The 19,449-nt window shown below is 40.8% G+C and overlaps 2 protein-coding genes and 1 long non-coding RNA gene across 3 annotated transcripts in view; 1 reads left to right on the forward strand and 2 right to left on the reverse strand.

The window, feature by feature from the left end:
- LOC147370475 (uncharacterized) overlaps window positions 1-9,061 on the forward strand; it is a 71,921-nt gene extending 62,860 nt beyond the window's left edge. Inside the window, exons 3-4 of the long non-coding RNA XR_015165309.1 lie at window positions 5,417-5,603; window positions 8,570-9,061. This is a non-coding gene — a long non-coding RNA (uncharacterized LOC147370475). The remainder of the gene's footprint in view (window positions 1-5,416; window positions 5,604-8,569) is intronic.
- LOC147370476 (C-X-C motif chemokine 15-like) lies at window positions 5,556-9,864 on the reverse strand. Its single transcript, XM_086405412.1, has 4 exons — window positions 9,766-9,864; window positions 8,549-8,678; window positions 7,250-7,331; window positions 5,556-5,913 (listed from the first exon to the last, which is right to left on the reverse strand). Exons 1-3 carry the CDS (start codon window positions 9,824-9,826, stop codon window positions 7,250-7,252), a joined length of 273 nt encoding a protein of 90 aa, XP_086261538.1. The 5' UTR covers window positions 9,827-9,864; the 3' UTR covers window positions 5,556-5,913.
- A 6,354-nt stretch (window positions 9,865-16,218) lies between these two features.
- LOC147370477 (growth-regulated protein homolog gamma) lies at window positions 16,219-18,377 on the reverse strand. The gene is made up of 4 exons (XM_086407580.1): window positions 18,134-18,377; window positions 17,927-18,050; window positions 17,732-17,815; window positions 16,219-16,976 (listed from the first exon to the last, which is right to left on the reverse strand). Exons 1-4 carry the CDS (start codon window positions 18,219-18,221, stop codon window positions 16,961-16,963), a joined length of 312 nt encoding a protein of 103 aa, XP_086263706.1. The 5' UTR covers window positions 18,222-18,377; the 3' UTR covers window positions 16,219-16,960.
- Between the last annotated feature and the right edge of the window lie 1,072 nt (window positions 18,378-19,449).

Raw genomic sequence — 19,449 nt, forward strand, 5'->3', positions numbered from 1 at the left:
AAAATTAATATCTTCCCTTTAAAAAAGGCTAATTCCTTACCCTACTTGAGTTTTCACCATGTACATGTTTTCTTTCAGTAAATGTAGCACATGTCTCTATTTGTTGATGTAAATTTGGCCCATAGATTGGAAATAGCAACTTGAATAAAATGATACTGCATTATAAGTATGGTATAGGGTAAAGTTATCATTGGAGAAGGCAATGGCACCCCACTCCAGCACTCTTGCCTGGAAAATCCCATGGACTCAGGAGCTTGGTGGGCCTCAGTCCATGGGGTCGCTAAGAGTTGGACATGACTGAGCAACTTCCTTTCACTTTTCACTTTCATGGATTGGAGAAGGAAATGGCAACCCACTCCAGTATTCTTGCCTGGAGAATCCCAGGGATAGGGGAGCCTGGTGGGCTGCCGTCTCTGGGGTCGCACAGAGTCGGACACGACTGAAGCGACTTAGTAGTAGTAGCAGTAGTAGTAGTAGAGTTATCATGAGTTACCCAGTTACCCAGAGTTATCATGATTTGAATAACTCCAAGAGAACTGGGTCAGAACTGTGTCCATTTAGTGTGTTTTGAGATGAAAATTAAGGTAGCTTTCGTAAAGAATCTGGTTAATGGTCTTTCCTGATTATTGACCTGCCTTATAGATGAGGAATCTATCCCATTTGGTGAGATTTGCATGTTTAAACAATCTCTTTGCAGGGAATAAGACTGACTGGAACAGGGACATCCTAAAGTCATGGAGACCAGTTTGGAGGGTACTTTTAGTGTTACTGGTGAAAATATGAGATATCCAGGACTAAGGCAGTCACAGAAGGAAGAGAAAGGAGGGCTACATGAAGGCTAGAAAATGTGTAGAAATGGCAGCACCTAGAGCCTGGCTGGATGTGAGGCACAGAGAGAAGATCGGTAAATGATGACCCTCAGTCCAGGCTTGTGTGTGTGTGTGCTCAATCACTCAGTCATGTCCAACTCTTTGCAACCCATGAGCTGTAGCCCACCAAGATCCTCTGTCCATGGGATTCTCCAGGCAAGAATACTGGAGTGGATTGCCATTTCCTCCTCCAGGGGATCTTCCTGACCAAGGGATAGAACTTGAATCTCTTACATCTCCTGCATTGGCAAGTGGGTTCCTTACCACCAGCGCCTCCTGGGAAGCCCCAGTCTTGGCTTAGGCAGCTAGATAAACTATGGTATAATGAAACAGGAAACAGGAAAACAGCAGATTGGGGGATGATAATAAATGCACCCTCTCCTTGAGCTCCCTCACCTACGGGATTAGGCACAGTCATGTATAAATGTGTTTTTCAGGGTGTGGGGTGTTGGTGAGAGACAGAGGATTATTTGTTTCAGCAGTGGGAATGATTGAGTCTCAAGTGGAGAGAAAAAGCTGTATGTGAATGACGAGTTTTGGAAGGAGATTTGGCTAAATTAAAATGATAGCATATTTTTGTTGGCACTAAGAAGAAAATGAAGAAAGACAGGCATCGGTCCAGACCAAGATTATGGTATCTGATTAAAGGAGACTGATAGAGCTGGCAAGGAGTAGAAGTCAGGATGTCTTGGATGGCCTGATGAGTGACCATGTCATAGGGAAGAAATGCAACTCACCCAGAAATATACAGAGGGTCTCTTTCTGGAGATTTATGTTTCAGCATCCCACAGAATCTGGGTGTAACCAGGGTGGAGCCGGCCCTGCTAGCTTAAACGGAAGTAATGGTGGTAATTAGGGATAAAAAATCAGGATTCCTGGCTGCATGCCTGGGCTCTGCCACTAGCTGGTTTTGTCATCCTTGGCAAGTCATTTAAGTTTGTGCTGATTTAAAAGCTTCCTCTGTGAAATGAGGTAAAATGTGAAGCAATTGTAATTTTAACAGCTTATATAGACAAAGAGCACCCAGCCTTGAAGAGTTCGAGGAGGCCTCCTGGAGGAAGTTATATACTAACCAAGATCATTCTTCAGATTTTAGTTCCTTTAAATGTTAGGTCAGGGGAGGGGTAAGGAGGCATGGCCCAAGCAGAGCAAACAGTATGAATAAAAGTGTTAAGCTAAGAAATGAAACAGAATCTTCAGAAAGACTATGAGTAATTTGATATGACCTCTAGATTATAATAAAATGAGCAAAAGGCATCCACTTATTTCGTCCTTTTAATCACCCCCTAAAGTAGATACTCGGAGAAGGCAATGGCAACCCACTCCAGTACTCTTGCCTGGTGAACCCCATGGACGGAGGAGCCTGGTGGGCTGCAGTCCATGGGGTCGCTACCATGGGGTCGCTAAGAGTCGGACACGACTGAACGACTTCACTTTCCCTTTTCACTTTCATGCATTGGAGAAGGAAATGGCAACCCACTCCAGTGTTCTTGCCTGGAGCATCCCAGGGACAGAGGAGCCTGTTGGGCTGCTGTCTATGGGGTCGCACAGAGTCGGACACGACTGACGTGACGCAGCAGCAGCAGCAAAGTAGATACTAGTACTGACATTTTATGGAATGAGAAACTGAAATTTAGAAGTTTCTTGCCTAAAATCTCATAACCTCATAAATGGTAGAGCTAGTGAGTCTGCTGCAAATCCTGTTTGAACTACTTTGACCACTTCTCTGAGCATGCGTGCTCAGTCAGTAAGTCGCATCCAACTCTTTGAGACACCGTGGACTTTAGCCCACAAGGCTCCTATATGCATGGAATTTCCCAGGCAAGAATACTAGAGTGGGTTGCTCTTTCCTTCTCCAGTGGATCTTCCCAACCCAGGGATTAAACCCTCATCTCCTGCATGGGCAGGCAGGTTCTTTACAAATGAGCCACAGGAAAGCCCACCACTTCTCCACATTAACATATTAAGATGGGTGAGACTGGGGGAAGCAGTCATAAAGGCATATTTTTCTCAGTCCAACAGGTTATAGTTTGAAAGACTCTGAATCTAAAGAAAAAATCATAGTGGAAAAGATGTGAAATGTGTGAGTCATGAGGTAGTGTTTGAATCACAAGCATAAGGAAGCGAAAAACTTCTATTAGAATTAGTCAAATAAATACGTGAATCACTAACCCTGTGTTCTTCTTACTAGTTCACTATATCCTGTAGAAACCATCTCACCTTTAGGCATAATGAACACAAGCCAAATTTGGTGACCTTTATTCCTCACTACAAATGTAAAGAAAAAAGCCACAGTAAATTAATACTCTTCCACAACTAATTCATCCACAGCAATTCCATTTAAAAAAACCATGTATTTCCAGTGACCCATCATAGATTTGAGCCTCCTAGAGTCCTCCTCCAAGACCACCTGGGGCACAGTGGGTCATGCTTACTTATCCTAAGGTCTTTTCTGTGTGTTCTGGATCTTGCAGGTTCACTGCAATGTAGTTGGGTGTGATTTTTGCTCTTCTATCTTGCTTAGAATCTACTGGGCTCCTTGATTATGGTGGCTTAGTCTATCCTAGAAAATTTTCAGTTATTGTTCTTTCAAATGTTACTTTTTATGCATTCTCCCTCTTCTCATAGTCTGCAGTTCCTTTCAGAAATAAGTTACATATTCTCATACTATGCTTAAAGTCTCTTAACTTCCTTTTTGTGTATTCTATATTTTTATCTCTCTGTTGTGTCCTAGATGAATAAAAAATACTTGTCCCTCTGGTTCAAGTTCATCTATTGTTTAAGTTGTCCAATGAGATTTTACTTTATATAATCATATTTTTATTTCTTGAATGTTTTTACAATTGCTGTTCCTTTCCCTATTACCTATTTGTCTCTGTCTCCCCCCTCCACTCTTGAATCTGCTTAGTTTCCTAATATTATATTATTTTCTTAAGTTCCAAAGCCTTCTTTAATGTCTAATGATCTGAAACATGCTTATTCATTATGGTCTCTAGTTGATTTTAACACTTTCAAGTTTAGGTATGTTCTATACTGTGGGTCTTGACTCCTGTGTAGTGTTGATGGTTCCTCCAGAGTTTTATAAATTTGTATGTAGACTCACCAGCTGCATGAGACTCTTATCTCTGACAGTCCTTTGGGGTCCATGTTGAAGACATATCTTAGCAGGACAGTTTGACTTTCATTTCTGCCAGATATTGATCTGGGCCTCCTTCTATGCTACCTGGGAGTTTCCAGACCGTACAAGGGCTGTAATGAAATCCCAAACTTACCTGAAGGCAGACTATTGGTACAGACCTTTAGGGGTTGAAAAAAAAATTTTTTTTCCACCCATTGTCCATATTGAGGCAGACATGCTTCCTTATCACAAATCCATGTTTTTTTAGTGGATTTATTTCCAGTGACAGTTTTTATTTTATACAAAGATTTTTGTTACAACTCTCTTCCTTATAAGGATCCAAAATCATATCATCAGTCTTAATGAGAGATTAAAATGTTAGCATTTAAATCTTGATAGAGCAACCAGCTTTAAGCCTCACTCAGAACAAGCCACAGTATATACCTAGGAAATTTCCTTTCCTAGTTTCTGTTTCCTTTTTTGAGAGGAAGATCTTTGGACTTTTCTCTGGCCAACTGAGCTGTTCATTTGGAAGGAGTCTTTCAAATCTTCAGGATTTCCAAGTAGTTTCTAGAATAAGGATTTTAAGCTATTCTGTAAAAACAAACACATAAAAAAACCCACAGCAAAACAGAAAACTTGACTCTTCCCTTAGTTTTGAGGAGAGTGCTCTCTGGGTTGTAGAGAGACTCTACTGAGTCGTGTGCCTGTTACTCTGGAAATGAACTGTGTCACCCTGGGGCAGCTCCTGGAAGCCTTGCCTCTGTGACGTGTTCTCACACTTCTGTCTACAGGTGGCTGGACAATGATTTGTTGTGTAGTCACTCAGTCGTGTCTGACTCTTTTGTGACCCCATGGACAGTAGTAGCCCTCCAGGCTCCTCTGTACATGGGATTTCCCAGGCAAGAACACTAGAGCGGATTGCCATTTCCTTCTCCAGGGGATCTTCCCGACCCCAGGATCAAACCTGTGTTTCCTGCATTGCAGGCAGATTCTTCTACCACTGAGCCACCAGGAAAGCCTGGACTGTGAGTGGATATACTCAAACTGTGCCGACTAGATTCCTTTCTCTTGAAATTTTGAATTTTATATTCCAAACTACTGTTAGTCTTGCCCTCATGGTCCTGAGATAGTTCTTTTAACAGGCTCAGTCTCAGAGCTAGTTGTTAGTATACAGCTTAATAATATGATTATTGTTTTTGCCAAGATCTGCAGCCGTAAACAGTTTGGAGACCTGGTGTATAATTGTGCCTAAAACAGTGTGAATAGGTACCGTGAAACTAGCTTTATTCAATACTAATTGGAAGTGATTTTACAATTTTAATAAGGATAACACTGTGATTCTTCATGCTTACTTTCAAAGCAACTGTAATTCTATTATCTCAACTATTTTTCAAGTGATAGAGATACTTTGCTTTGTTTTTGCCAGGTTTTCACATTTACAAGAGTATACAGAAGTTCAGACAATTGCTCAGAACGTGGCACCCTGGCCCCTGGACTTTTGGCCTAGAGCATTTTCAAGATGTGTAAAACGCCTCTTTAAAAAGCAAGTTCCTCCTGAGGAAGTGTTTTGTTGTTTTTTTTTTCTGTCTGTGGCAGAGGACACCATGGAGAAGGTAGGCTCTGTTAAGAGGTGTAGAGCCCAACGGGGAAATCTCTCACCTGCTGTATGAGTTCAGGATTATGCTTCCTACATAATGGAAATTGTATTACCTCTCCTCCCATTACTCCTCCCACAAGTAGCCAATCACTGGCCTGAAATTAATCAGAATGAGTAGAAAAAGCAGTTCAACCTGGTCCTAAATTAGTATAAGTCCGTGCTATTTTCAAAGAAAACTCTGGACAGTGTCCAAATTTGTGATGATACAAAGGGCTCTTGAGATCCATAGAATGTGATGCTTCTTCTGCGGTCATCAGTTAAGGGCTCTACAATACAAGGAGAGTGACATGCAATTAGACACATACACAGGATTATTCATTTGTAGTCTCTTGTGAGGGGGGAAAAAAAACCTCTAAAGATAAAAGTGTATAGTAAGTTAAAAATTATTAATGGTCATAATGAAACACTTTATATGTATTATCTACTTCTCTAATTATAAAGCAAGAGCAAACAAAAGCATGTCAATCTTCAATGTTAAGTGAATTATCCAAAATGACATCACTTATAGCTAGATGGTTTGGGAACATTATATCATACCTGTAGGATTAAAAAAAAACTCAAGTACTTCCTACCACATTACACCTCTCAACTGCCAAGGTGACCCTCAGGTGGATCACAACCTTCAAATTTCTCTATTTTATTTTCATTTTTTAATTAAAAATCCACAAAATTTAGTTTTTCCATTGTAAGTGGTTACCATTATAAGTTTTTCCGTGATAAGTGGTCTTATCTACTGCTATGACTTAGACAAACCAAATCAAAACAAAACAAAACCAAAACACTCCCAAAAGCTAGTTTGAGTTTTTCTTTTTTTCACAAGTTAATCCAAATACACTCCCGTTATCACCTCCCTCTATCTTCTCCATCCACCAGTTTATAAACTCTATTTGGAGTTTAGCTTTAGAAAGGCTGTGCCTCAAGTAATTTTTTTTCAAAGAGGGAGAAATTTTTTTCTTAAAATTTCTCATCAAATAGTTCTGTTGCTTCTGATTGATTTCTGTAACAGAGCTTCTAGCAATTTTAATCACTTTTATATTCAGTGGAGATATTTATAAATAGGTCAACTTGGATATCATGTTAAATCTGTTTGAACCCATGGTTCTCAAACTTGAGTGGTTTAGTCGCTAAGTGATGTCCACCTCTTTGTGACCTTATGGATTGTAGCCTGCCAGGCTCCTCTGTCCATGTGATTTTCCAGGCAAGAATACTGGAATGGGTTGCCATTTCCAGGGGATCTTCCAGATCAGGGATTGAAACTGGGTCTCTTGTATTGCAGTCAGATTTTTTACCAACTGAGCTACCAGGGAAGCCCATTATCACCTGGGAAGCTCAAAATCACCTGGAGGGCTTGTTAGACACAGCCTCTTGGGCTCATTCCCCAGAACTTCTGAAATGAGACTGAGAACTGGGATTTCCATAAAATTGCCAGATGATAATTCTGCTGGCCTTGGAACCATATTTTTGGGTTTTCTGATATAAACTTATTTTAGTCTTATTGTAATTTTATTCTGATATGTAGCAGAATCTGCATGCATTTCTAAATATATTTTTAATTAAAAGAAATTAGAATATTAATGTGAGAGTCATTGAAATTAATTATACCTATACAATCTTTTTGATAATATTCATCACCCATTCAGCCTCAGGATCCAAACAAATTAATTGTCCATCTTTCAATGTGACTCTGAAAAGAAAAGAGTATATAACTGTATATAATTTAATAACACTTGAAATTTATTCATTACAATTTCTGTAACATGAAATTCATATGCTTAAAATGAACACACAAATATTTTAAACTAATCATATTATTAGAATGTGACTTTTAATCATATCAGTGTACATAACAATTAAAAAAAATCAACTAGAAGATAAATTTCCTAGAGTCTTTAGAGATATCAGCTGATAATCACTGAACATTTACTTGACTTAAAATGCACAGGATATAGTGTCAGACTCTGGAAAATGTGCATATAGAGGGTATCTTCCAGGCTGCCAGTTATCAACCATTTACTATGTACTCTTTATCACTACACCTCTGCAAATTTGGTTAGATTTTAAGACTTCATTAAAGCCTCATTTATTATCGGAAGAGAGGAGGATACCATAAACTAGTTATTTAAATCTATTCTGTAGTTTTCAACTGCACTTAACAGAACAGCAAAGCTCCATCCCTTTGAGGTTCATTACATGAGGACCATTAAACCAGTCAGTCCTAAAGCAAATCAACCCCGAATATTCATTGGAGGGACTGATGCTAAAGCTGAGGCTTCAGTACTTTGGCCACCTGATGCAAAGAGCTGAGTCATTGGAAAAGATGCACCATATGCAAGAATCAATTCCAGGTGGATTAAAGTTTTAAATACAAAGGAATAGACTGTAAAAAAATTTAGCAGACAATACAGAAGAATATTTTTATGAACTCTGTGAAGGAAAGTTTTTTTGAACTAAAACACTAGAAGTGCTAAGCAGAAAAGAGAACGTTACTAATCTAAAGCATATTAAAAATATATTTATACTAATTGAAAGGACACCACAGAAAGATTAAAAACATGAACCACAAATTGGAAAATGAGCTTTTCTATCCATAAATTTGATGAGGGTTTAATATCCAGAATGTGTAAAGAACACCTGTGAGGCAATAAAGAAAAGGTTATTAATAAAGTTATTAAGAGAGTAGATCTGGAGAGTTCTCATCACAAAGAAAAATCTATTTTTAATTTATCTATGAGATGATGGAGGCTAACTAAACTTATTGTAGTAATCATTTCACAATATATATAATTCAAAACATTATGCAGTACACCTTAAACTTATAGTGATGTATGCTAATTATGTTTCAATAAAACTTGGGGAACAGTCACAAAAAAAGACTTCTCCCTCTACATCTTCGGCACTTACGTGATTTCTTTTCTGTTGCAGTGAGCACCTTCAGGGATTATCTGGACTTTTGCAATGAATTTGGGAGAAATAAAGTCAGATTGTGTCTGAATACACTGGCATCGCAGCTCTTGGCTCTCAGAGGGATCAGCTGTGTGAGAAAATAGTGAAACACTAAGAACAAAGACAGCCGTGATGCTTAATTCTTTACTTATGAAATCTGAGATCAATGCAGCAAGATACTCAACTCACCAAATACCATCAGAAATTTTTAGGGAGACAATCACATAAATATAATCATTTGCTATTGTTATGATCAATGAAACTATTGAACATCTACTATATTTGAGAAATGGGTAAATGTACTAGACCAATAATTTATTGCTTGAAGGCATATATGGTCAATAAGAAATGTTTAATGGTAAAAATCAACTTCATTGCCTTCTATAAAATACTTTAAATAACAAAATTTTATGTGAATTCTATCAGTTGAAGGTGGCAATTTCCACCATTAAAATAAACGTCCTAAACCTTTTTGCAGTGTGCTGCTGCTTCTTGTTGTTCAATCTTTAAGTCTTTGTAACTCCATGGACTGTAGCCCGCCAGCCTCCTCTGTCCGTGAGGTTTTCCAGGCAAGAATATTGGAGTGGGTAGCCATTCCCTTCTTCAGGGGATCTTCCTGACCCAGGGACTGAACCTGTGTCTCCTACATTGGCAAGTGGTTTCTTTACCACTGAGCCACCGGGAAAGTCCACGCTGCTGCCATCATCTTTAATAAGAAAAGCACAGACCCTTACAGTGTACCCGTTTGCCAGTGCAGGAGACATGAGAGACATGCGTTTGATCCCTGGGTCGGGAAAGTCCCCTGGAGAAGGAAACAGCAACCCACTCCCCCATTCTTGCCTGGAGAATCCCATGGATAGAGGAGGCTGGTGGGCTACAGTCCATAGTGTTGCAAAGGGTCAGACACAACTGAAGCGATGACTTAGCATGCACACGTGTGTGTGTGGGTATTCATAACATTCTCAATATTAATTAATTAATTCAACAGATTTTAAAATTTTAACTCAACAGGAACATCTTTGACATTCCACAATCTCAGTGTATGTGCTGCTTAGGTTTTAATTTTTTCTACATTTTGCCCTAACACCAGATTCAATCTCATTTGATCTGGAAACATTTGGGCTTCGATTTTTTCCAAAGCCAAGAAGGAAAAGATGTAAGCCACAGCTCCTTACCAAAGATGCCCAGGACAAGGACGGCCAACAGGAGGAACATTTGTGAGCTCTCAGTAGCCATGTCTATGCTGATCTTGATCCTTGTCTGAATGGTAGAGTCAATACTGCAGCCTCTTTTGTATGCTCTCTGTAACCATGGAAGTTTTTTGTTGTTCTTGCACTCTCTTTCCACGAAGAATAGAAGGAACAGTTTATTCAAGTGGCATATTTGTCACTTACAAGTCAATGAGGAAGCTGGGTTTATTTTTCAAGCTTTGTTTTAACTGAGCGATTTCAGGCATGAGGAGATGAATGTATTGAACAGAAAAATGAACCCATTATTCCCTGGGAGGGAAACTGCATGATCGTGAAGGGTTCAGTGCCAGTTACAATTAGCAACTTACAAAATGGAATAATAAAAGATGTCTGTACATCTTTTCAAAGGTCATGTTTGTACAATGTAGGAAATGAAGATGCTTTTCCTCCTCAAGTATTTACTTTTGGCTTTTGTGCCTATTCGCGTAAATCCATTCAAGGTTATAATAGACTCTTCCAAGCTCTAACTATACTCATAATGTGTGCATGCATGTGTGCTAAGTCGCCTCAGTCTTTTCCAACTCTGATCCCATGGACTATAGCCCACCAGGCTCCTCTGTCCATTGTATTCTTCAGGCAAGAATCCTGGAGTGGGTTGCCATATCCTTTTCCAGGGGATCTTTTCGACCTAGGGGTAGATCCTGTGTCTCTTACGTCTCCTGCGCTGGCAGGTGGATTCTTCACCACTAGGGCCAGTGGAGAAGCCCCATACTTAAAGTATGGGTAACCTCTAAAGATACTGAGGGCTCCCCTTGTGGCTCAAGTGGTAAAGAATCTGCCTGAAGTGTGGGAGACCTGGGTTCGATCCCTGTGTTGGTAAGACCCCCTGGAGAAGGGAACAGCTACTCACTCCAGTACTGTAACCTGGAAAAATCCATGGAGAGAGGAGCCTGGCAGGCTACAGTCCATGGGGTCGTAAAGAGTCAGCCATGATGGAGTGACTTGCACTTTCACAAAGATACTGAATAAAGTTCAGATTACAGCAACCCTTGTCCTGTCAAGAACAGCAAATTATGGTTTACTTGCGGTTTAAAGGCAGCAGTTTCAAAAGGCTTGAAGCTGAATTAACTCAGTGGATTATGAACTTCATTTTTTTTTTCTTAAGCAGTTTTATAAATGACCTTCATTATCCTATACAGCTCATTTATTTGTATATAATAAATAAATAAATAAATGAGCTGTATAGGATAATGAAGGTCATTTATAAAACTGCTTAAGAAAAAAAGTGGAAAAAACCAAAGCATTTGTTTCAGTTTCCTGGGGCTGCCATAAAAAAAAGTCCCACATACTATGTTGCTTAGACAACATAAATCTTTATCTCACTGTTTTGGAGCCTAGAAATCGAAAATCATGGTGTTGATAAGGTTGGTTCTTTCCTAGATCTGGGAGGGAAAAAGCTGTTTCAAGTGTCTTTCCTTCATCTTTTTCTTCACATGCTGTTCTTCTTGTGTGCACGTCCACTCTAAGTTTTCCCTTTTTGTGAGGACACCAGTCACATTGGATAACCCACCCCAATGACCTGACTTTAGTTTGATTATTTCTGTAAAAATCTTATCTCCAAGTGAGGTATTGGGGGTTGGAGTCTTAATCTATGAATTTGGAAGGTGGGAGTAGGGGATGCCATTCAACCTGTAACAACACTGAAGTGAAGAATCGGTGATTACTGAGGGCTAATGTAGCCTGAAGACGAACATAGTCTAAAAAGAATGTTTGTTTTTCTGGCTAATTCTCATTGAACAACCTGAAGGACTTTTGTTGGACACTAAGTATTTAAAGAGTAAAAATTGAGTTTTTTATCTTGAGAAGTTCATGGACTATAGGGGGAGGCAGACATGTAAACAGATTAAAGATGGTGATCTGTGTTATAATATATAGGTACCCTGGAGGCAGTGGAGGGAGGACCTCCCCCTCAGAGCCAGGAAAGACTTTGCAGTAGAGGCAACACTGGAGTTATTACAGATGAAAGGAAGCTCATATTAACATATATTTGTGAAGGGTTGCTCTGGTCTGAATGCTTGTGTCTCCCCCACAATTCACATGTTGGAATCCTAACCCCTAATGTGATGGTGTTAGGGGGTGGAAGTCTTTGGGAGGTGATTAGGTTATAAGTGTGGGGCCCTCATGAATGAGATTAGTACCCTCATAAAAGTGACCCCAGAGGGTTTTCTCATCCCTTATGTCACGTGGGGATACAATCCAGAAGAGGTCCTTCACCCAGCTCTGCTGGCTTTGACTTCCAACCTCAAGAACTCTGTGAAATAACTATCTTTTGTTTATAAACCACCCAGTCTGTGGTATTTTGTTACAGCTGCCCAAATGGACTCAGACAACAGTCTTGGCATGTTGAGAAAGTGGAGAAAAAATGTTATTTCAATATTAAAATAAGTTACAATAACTTGACAACATGATCAGACCTTGGCCTTTTTACAAACCAAAAAGTTAAAACTAAGTTAGAAACACTATTCAGACACAACTTTAATTTCTTTGAGTCTCATTTTTCGTCACTAAAATCACAAAATACTATGTTATAAGGTGTTTAGATATTATGATGATAATAGGAAAGGATACAAAGATATGACAACCAAGTGTTCAAAGACTCAAAGTAACTTAGTTTTTCAAGGCTTAAAAAATAGGCTCAGAAAAAAAAAAAAAAGGCTCAGAACATCATGATAGTTATTAAGGAGTTGGCTAAAGAATATAGAGCTCTAGAAATTGGCCTTGAACTTCCATTGGTTCTCTTTAATCAATACTAAGTCACAAATGTATAGGGTGAAACTCCATAAGCTCAGGGAAAGGACATCCATAGATGTTCAGGCTGAGCAGTTCTCAGACCTCTTTTGGAGTGGGGAGACACTTGAGGTCTGACTTGTTAGAGAGCTTGTGAGCACTCAGGGCATTCCGTAGAGACACAAAAGAGATATGACTCAGCAGTACAATTAAATGAACTCCAAAGCAAAGAACTCTCTCTAGACCACCCTAACTATGCTGAAAAACAAGCCTCAAAAAGATTAAGCTGATGCTCCAGTAACTTAGCTGCCCATCAGAACAGAGGCTAAGGCTCCAAAAGAAGAAAACAAAATCTTGATATTCCATAACATAATATACAATTTTTCCTGCATCCAATCAAAAATTACTACACATGCCAGGAAGTAGAAAACCATAACCCATACCAGGAGGAAAATTCAAGCAATAGAAATAGATTCAGAAAGGACAGAATTATAGAATTAATATATAAGGATATTAAAATACCTATCATAAATATGCTAAAAAAGTTTAAAAGAAAATGTGAACATGATGAAGAGAGAAGTAGAAACTATATATATATATTTAGTGCAACTTCTAGAAATGTCCAACTAGAAAATAGAATACACATCCATTAACTCCTGACCCTCAGTGAGAGTCATCTCATGACAGGCCATCCAACCTGTAAGCTGAGCAGACTCCTCTGCCATTCCCCTCTTCCATACTCCCAAGCAGAGAAAACTCTCAGGAAAGAAGCAGGAGAGAGGTGCTTGAGTTGGGAAGCCACCAGAAAAGTATAGATGTTGCTTATTGTGACTTCAGAACTCATCGGTAAGCAGAGGGGATACAAGCGGGGCATCAACGGTAAAGATAGGACAAGCCCTTCCCCTTGTTATTTGTATGAGAAGTCCCAGAAAGGAGAAATAGCACCATCTGTGATTCTGGATGGCCCTCATTGTGCTATCACAGATCTGCCACCTCTGCCATCTCCCAGTGTTTCTCCAGTTACTTCTGGAAGTCCTGAGAGGACATCTCTTGATACAACTCACAAAGAAAGATTCACAATAACAAAATGGGATACACCATACTTTCTCCTCTCTAGCTCTAGTTCATTTAGTAACATTGCTCAGGAAATCTCAGTCACTGCTGCCATTGCTATTTCCCGCTGATGACCCCTCAACGTTGTGACATAACACGAAATATTCATTTTCTACTTCCTTCATGCTGTGACCACAACCTCACATGCTTTGTGATTCACTTCCTGCTGTGACACTTCCAATGGGAACTGCCTGGGAAATTCGATGTCAAAACTACACTGCATATCCACTTGATACAGCACTGGAAGTTGAGATGATACCTATGGAGTTGGCCTTGAGGGCCAATGGCAGATTCCTGGAGACACTGATAACGTTTAAATCCCTGTACAACTTCAGAAAGAGTGTTCTGTCATTACCTTTACTGGGCAGAAGGGAAATTAAGGTTAGATCAGGAACTTACCCTAGAGCACACAGTCCACAACCGGTAGAGCTGGAATTTACTCTGAAGTAAATATGATTCTTTGAAATGGTTGTCTTTCATCAACAAAATGAACAGCAACATCTTTTTGCTTTTAGGGGCTGTGTTCTGTATTGACAAGTGCTAAGTGGCCAATATAGCAAGTCCCACGTTTGAGGGTAAGGACTGGTCTTAAGGGTGAGGGCTTAATTGAACTCTCTCTCAAGTGAGTCACACTTGTAAACATTTTCCCATGTCCTCTGACTTAGGATTAGGGAGCAAATGCTAGCATTTAGGAAGCATCTAAACAACTGGCTTTAATTTATTCTGTAGTTCACAGTTTATTTCTTCTCATCTCATAATCAATACATTGGAATTATGAAGAGATGATCACTTTTTTAGCTTTTGTAAGTGTGAAACTAACCTCACAGAGGTTGTTTCTTGCTACCTGTGTGTGTGTGCTGTGCTTAGTCATGTGGGACTCATTGCGACCCCATGGACTGTAGCCTGCCAGGCCTCCTCTGTCCATGGGCTTCTCCAGGCAAGAATACTGGAGCTGGTTGCCATTTCTTACTCCAGGGGATCTTCAACCCAGGGACTGAACCCACATCTCTTCTGTCTCTTGCATTGGCAGGTGAATTCTTTACCACTGAGCCACTGGGGAAGCTCTAGAGGCATGGAGATAGCTAAATGGAGATAAACTGACATAAAAACCTGTTCTTTTGACTGACTAGAGATCCTACTCTAATATAAGGAAAGGAAAACATGCTGAAGGGTGGTAACTAACACATTCAAATCTTAAAACCATTTTACTGCATTTGATAAACTGATGTAAGGGGTTGGGATAACCTTAAACTCTTTGGTGAGATTCTTTACCATCTGAGCCACCAAGGAAACCCAAACTCAGAGATAGTTACTTATGAAAGTTAGAAAACTGAACCCAAATGTCAACTAGATCTTTTATATATTATCAGCCACTCACTTTTTGTGCTTCTATTGATGACACAAAGTACTTTGAGTCCTGAAGAAAAAAAAATCCTCTTTATTATCATTTCACTGCCAGTTTCACTAAATTGTTAATAGTTGTTTGAAAAATCCTTTAGCCAAAGCAATGAAATGAGGGTTATTGTTAAGACAGCTACAAGAGAAACTTCCTTGGTGGTCCAGTGGCTAAGACTCCACACTCCAAGTGAAGGGGACCAGGGTTCCGTCCCTGGTCAGGGAACTAGAGCCCACATGCCTCAGTGAAGACAGAAGATCCTGCATGCTGAAACTAAGATCCAGGACAGCCAAATAAATAAATAGTTATTTAAAAAAAAAATAAAGAACAGATAACATTTTTTTTTAAAGATAGCTACAAGAATTAAAAAAAAAAAAAAAAGAAATTTTTAAAGAGGTATACTTGAGTAGCAAGGTACAAGAAGGTCCTTACAAAAAACAGCAATATATTATTATTGCTCTCATAATATTATAGTGACTCTCACACTAAGGGGAAAGGGCCAGTGCACAGTTTGGAAAAGCACATTCTTGGGTTGGTGAGAGCCAAGGAGGGTGACAGCTATCAGCAGATGAAATTAAGTATAACTTATAGTTTGGTTTTTCCAGTAGTCAAGTATGGATGTGAGCTTTGGACTGTGAAGAAAGCTGAGTGCCGAAGAATTGATACTTTTGAACTGTGGTGTTGGAGAAGACTTTTGAGAGTCCCTTGGACTGCAAGGAGATCCAACCAGTCCATTCTGAAGGAGATCAGCCCTGGGATTTCTTTGGAAGGAATGATGCTAAAGCTGAAACTCCAGTACTTTGGCCACCTCATGTGAAGAGTTGACTCATTGGAAAAGACTCTGATGCTGAGAGGGATTGTGGCTGGATGGCATCATGGACTCAATGGCTGTGAGTTTGAGTGAACTCCGGGAGTTGGTAATGGACAGGGAGGCTTGGCGTGCTACAATTCATGGGGTCGCAAAGAGTCAGACAGGACTGAGCGACTGAACTGAACTGAACTGAACTGATAGTTTGATTTATCTGTGTAGCAAATGAATGTCCAAGAGGAGAAAAAGAAGCTAAGAAATGTTGATGTAAATCATCAGATTTATCCAGTAAAGGTAGAATGGTTTTCCTCAGAAAAAAATGAAATAAACAGTGTTTAGTTTGAAATATTTTATTTTCATGTTCTTTGTAAAAACATCAATAAATATTTAGATTTCTCTTTTCTCAGACATAGAAAAGCACTGCATAATTAACATGAAACAAGGCATTGTGCCTTACAAGAAAGACATAAAATGTCCAAAGGGTATTTAGAACATTGTAGCTCTTAAAGTTTCAACATGAGAAATGCTGACAACATACTGTGAAATCATTTCAATAAATAACTAACATTCTTTTAAACATTTACAAACAAATGCATTTACAAAAACATTCACAAAAACACGTATCCCCCCACCCGACAATGAGTTCACTATCTGTTTCGATCCTCCAGCTTCTGCCACAAGGGCTGGCATAATGTGGGCTCCTCAGAAATATTAATTTCATGACTGGCAAACATTTGCAAACCTTCTACTTCAAACTCAGAAAGAATCAGGACTAAATAAACTTTTTTTCTCATAAAATAAATAATACCAATAATGACAGGATGTGCAAGTAGATTTGATCACATCCTTAATCATGTCACATGTAAATATTAACACAGAATCTTTGAAACCCAAGCAACACATAAATAAATAAATAAGTAAATAAGTGGAAGAACCCTCCTAAGAGATGTTCAAACATATTAAGCCTGATCCAGGTGGCCTTAGGAGCTGGTGATTCCTCTTTTCCCTCTTTGATTTCTGTAGGGGCAGGGTCTACTTCTGGAACAGCCATCCAAGAGCTTCTGTTTTCCACCTGGTCAGTTAGAGCTGGCCCTGCAGGAAGAAAAGGTTTTCCTTAGTAGCTGCTCCAGAAGACTGAAACAGCACTCTTCTCCTTTCCCTCTCCCTGGGTTCCAGAGATTTCTGAGCCCAGTCTTCCCAGCCTGGCATCAAGTGGTTACTGCCTGCCACCTGCTATACTGTGTGGCAGATGCCTCTAGGCTCTCTGATACTCTTATTTAGGAATGGAGGTGGGGCCTGCAGTACTCACTGTATTATTGGCTACAAATAGCCAATTCTATTTGATGCTGAAGCTGACACTCCAATACTTCAGCCACCTGATGGGAAGAGCTGACTCATTTGAAAAGACTCCGATGCTGGGAAAGACTGAAGCCAGAAGAAGGGGATAACAAAGGATGAGATGGTTGGATGGCATCACGGACTCAATGGACATGAGTTTGGGTAAACTCCGGGAGTTGGTGATGGACAGGGAGGCCTGGAGTGCTGCAGTCCATGGGGTTGCAAAGAGTTGGACACCACTGAGCGACTGAACTGAACTGTCCAACAGCAGTGAGAATTTTAGTGAAAGCAGTTTAACCCACGTTCATTTGAATGGGGAGAGTCAAGGGCCATGATGGAAAGCATTGGCAATGTTCTTCTGGCATCAGAGCAGATTAATGACCTTAATGGCAAATTTAATTCTGAAATAGTGGTTTTTCATTCCTTCAGCTAAATCTTAGGTTTCTCTGATATAATTTTCAGCAGGCAGAATGACTCTAGTCACACGATGAATAAAAACCACAACTCACTTGTTTAGCATCTTATCGATGATTTTCTTAACCATGGGAGCGGCGGGGTTGAGACACACTTCCTGACCAGTCTTGAGAGTGGCTCTGCAGAGAGAAGAAGAATCTACGTGAGGTGGGGGTACATTTGGGGGTCGGGGTGGGGGCATCGGCACGGTGGGTGGTGATGACGAGGACAGAAACGGAAGTGACACTTACATGACTTCGGTTTGGTCGCAGTGGGGGCCGGGGGTTGTCACCTTCACGCTCTGGATGTTCTTGAGGTGAATCCCCTGCAAGGTCTGCAGGCACTGGCAGCGCAGTTCGTTGACCACGGGCGCCCCTGCGGGAAGGACAGAGTGGGTTAGGGGCTGTCCTCACAGGCACCCACCCACCCCCGTCCCGCCCTGGGGATCCGGGTCTCACCTGCTGCGCGCCGGCCGGCGGCCACCAGGAGCAGGAGCAGCATTGCTGCGCGGAGGAGCCGGGGGGCGGCGTTCGCGGCTGGGGCCATGGGTGTCTGCTCGGAGGGTCTGTCTGCGGCGGCGGGAAGGCTGGCGGGAGCGCTGGCTGAGCGGGCTCTGTGGCTCCCCGAACCGAGTGAACCCCTTTTATCCTGATCAGAAGGGAGTTGCTAGCCCCGGGGTCAGGGAAATTCCCGGTCCGGAAGGAAGGGGGCCCCGCCCGCCTCACGCGTAGTCAGCGCACTGAGGTGTCATCCCTGTACCCAAATCCCCACGCGACGGTGAGTCTCCCTCCACCACGCTGGGGCTCCAGCCCAGATGGGGGCTGTGGGTCTCAGGCCACCCTGGTCGCGGGGCAGGGAGAGGAGAAAGCTCTGGGGACACTGGGGAGAGACCCCCACAGGGTTGGGGAGGTGGTCTTAGAGAGAGACTTCGTTTTCTTTACTTATCAGACTGGGGGAATTAAAGAGAAGTAAGCATGTAGATTTTGTTTAGTTATCTATCCTCTGCTTCTATATATTTCTGCCTCTCTATATTCAATTTTGCTTATTTCATACATGAGAACTGGGATCAGTGTCAAAAGCTGAATTCTGGGTTAATTTCAGTGAAAGTTGAGGGCTGTAAAACGATCTAGTGTTTTGTGTTCTGTTCAACTCAATATTCTCTTAGCAACACTGGAACTTCCAAAATTTGAGGCAGATCTCCTTTTCCACCTAAGAAGGGTTCAGAGTTGGTCTGAGAATATGGGATTGGTGGTCACTCTGAAGCTGTGGGCGAGCTGGTCGGGGTCTCCTCTTCTGGTCTGTCTTTGGACAAAATAGCGCATGGACACAAAAGAACGCTTTCTGCAGCATAGCACCCTTACACGGATGTGCGCTGATGAAATAAAGAGGAAAACACACATAAAATCCTGTTCCATTCACTGAAGGGGGAACATCAGTGTTGGTCCTCCTTTTTCTTGAAATATTGATGTCTCTCTTTTCTGACCAGAAATTTCAGTTTTTTCACCTGATGCCTTTACTATTTTTTCATCAGAAGTTTTAGAGCTCTTGCATTGACTCAACATGAAGTCTAGAGGTTGAAGTGTAGTTATCCAGGTTGGCTGAAGATGCTTTCAAACTATAGTGTTGGAGAAGACTCTTGAGAGTCCCTTGGACAGCAAGGAGATCAAACCAGTCAATTCTAAGGAAAATCAATCCTGAATATTAACTGGAAGGACTGATGCTGAAGCTCCAGTACTTTGGTCACCCTATGTAAAAAGCCGACTCATTGGAAAAG

This window comes from Bos grunniens, chromosome 6 (genome assembly GCF_055505025.1).
Source record: "Bos grunniens cultivar Pamir isolate PY7600 chromosome 6, Bosgru_T2T1.0, whole genome shotgun sequence".
Taxonomy (NCBI): domain Eukaryota; kingdom Metazoa; phylum Chordata; class Mammalia; order Artiodactyla; family Bovidae; genus Bos; species Bos grunniens.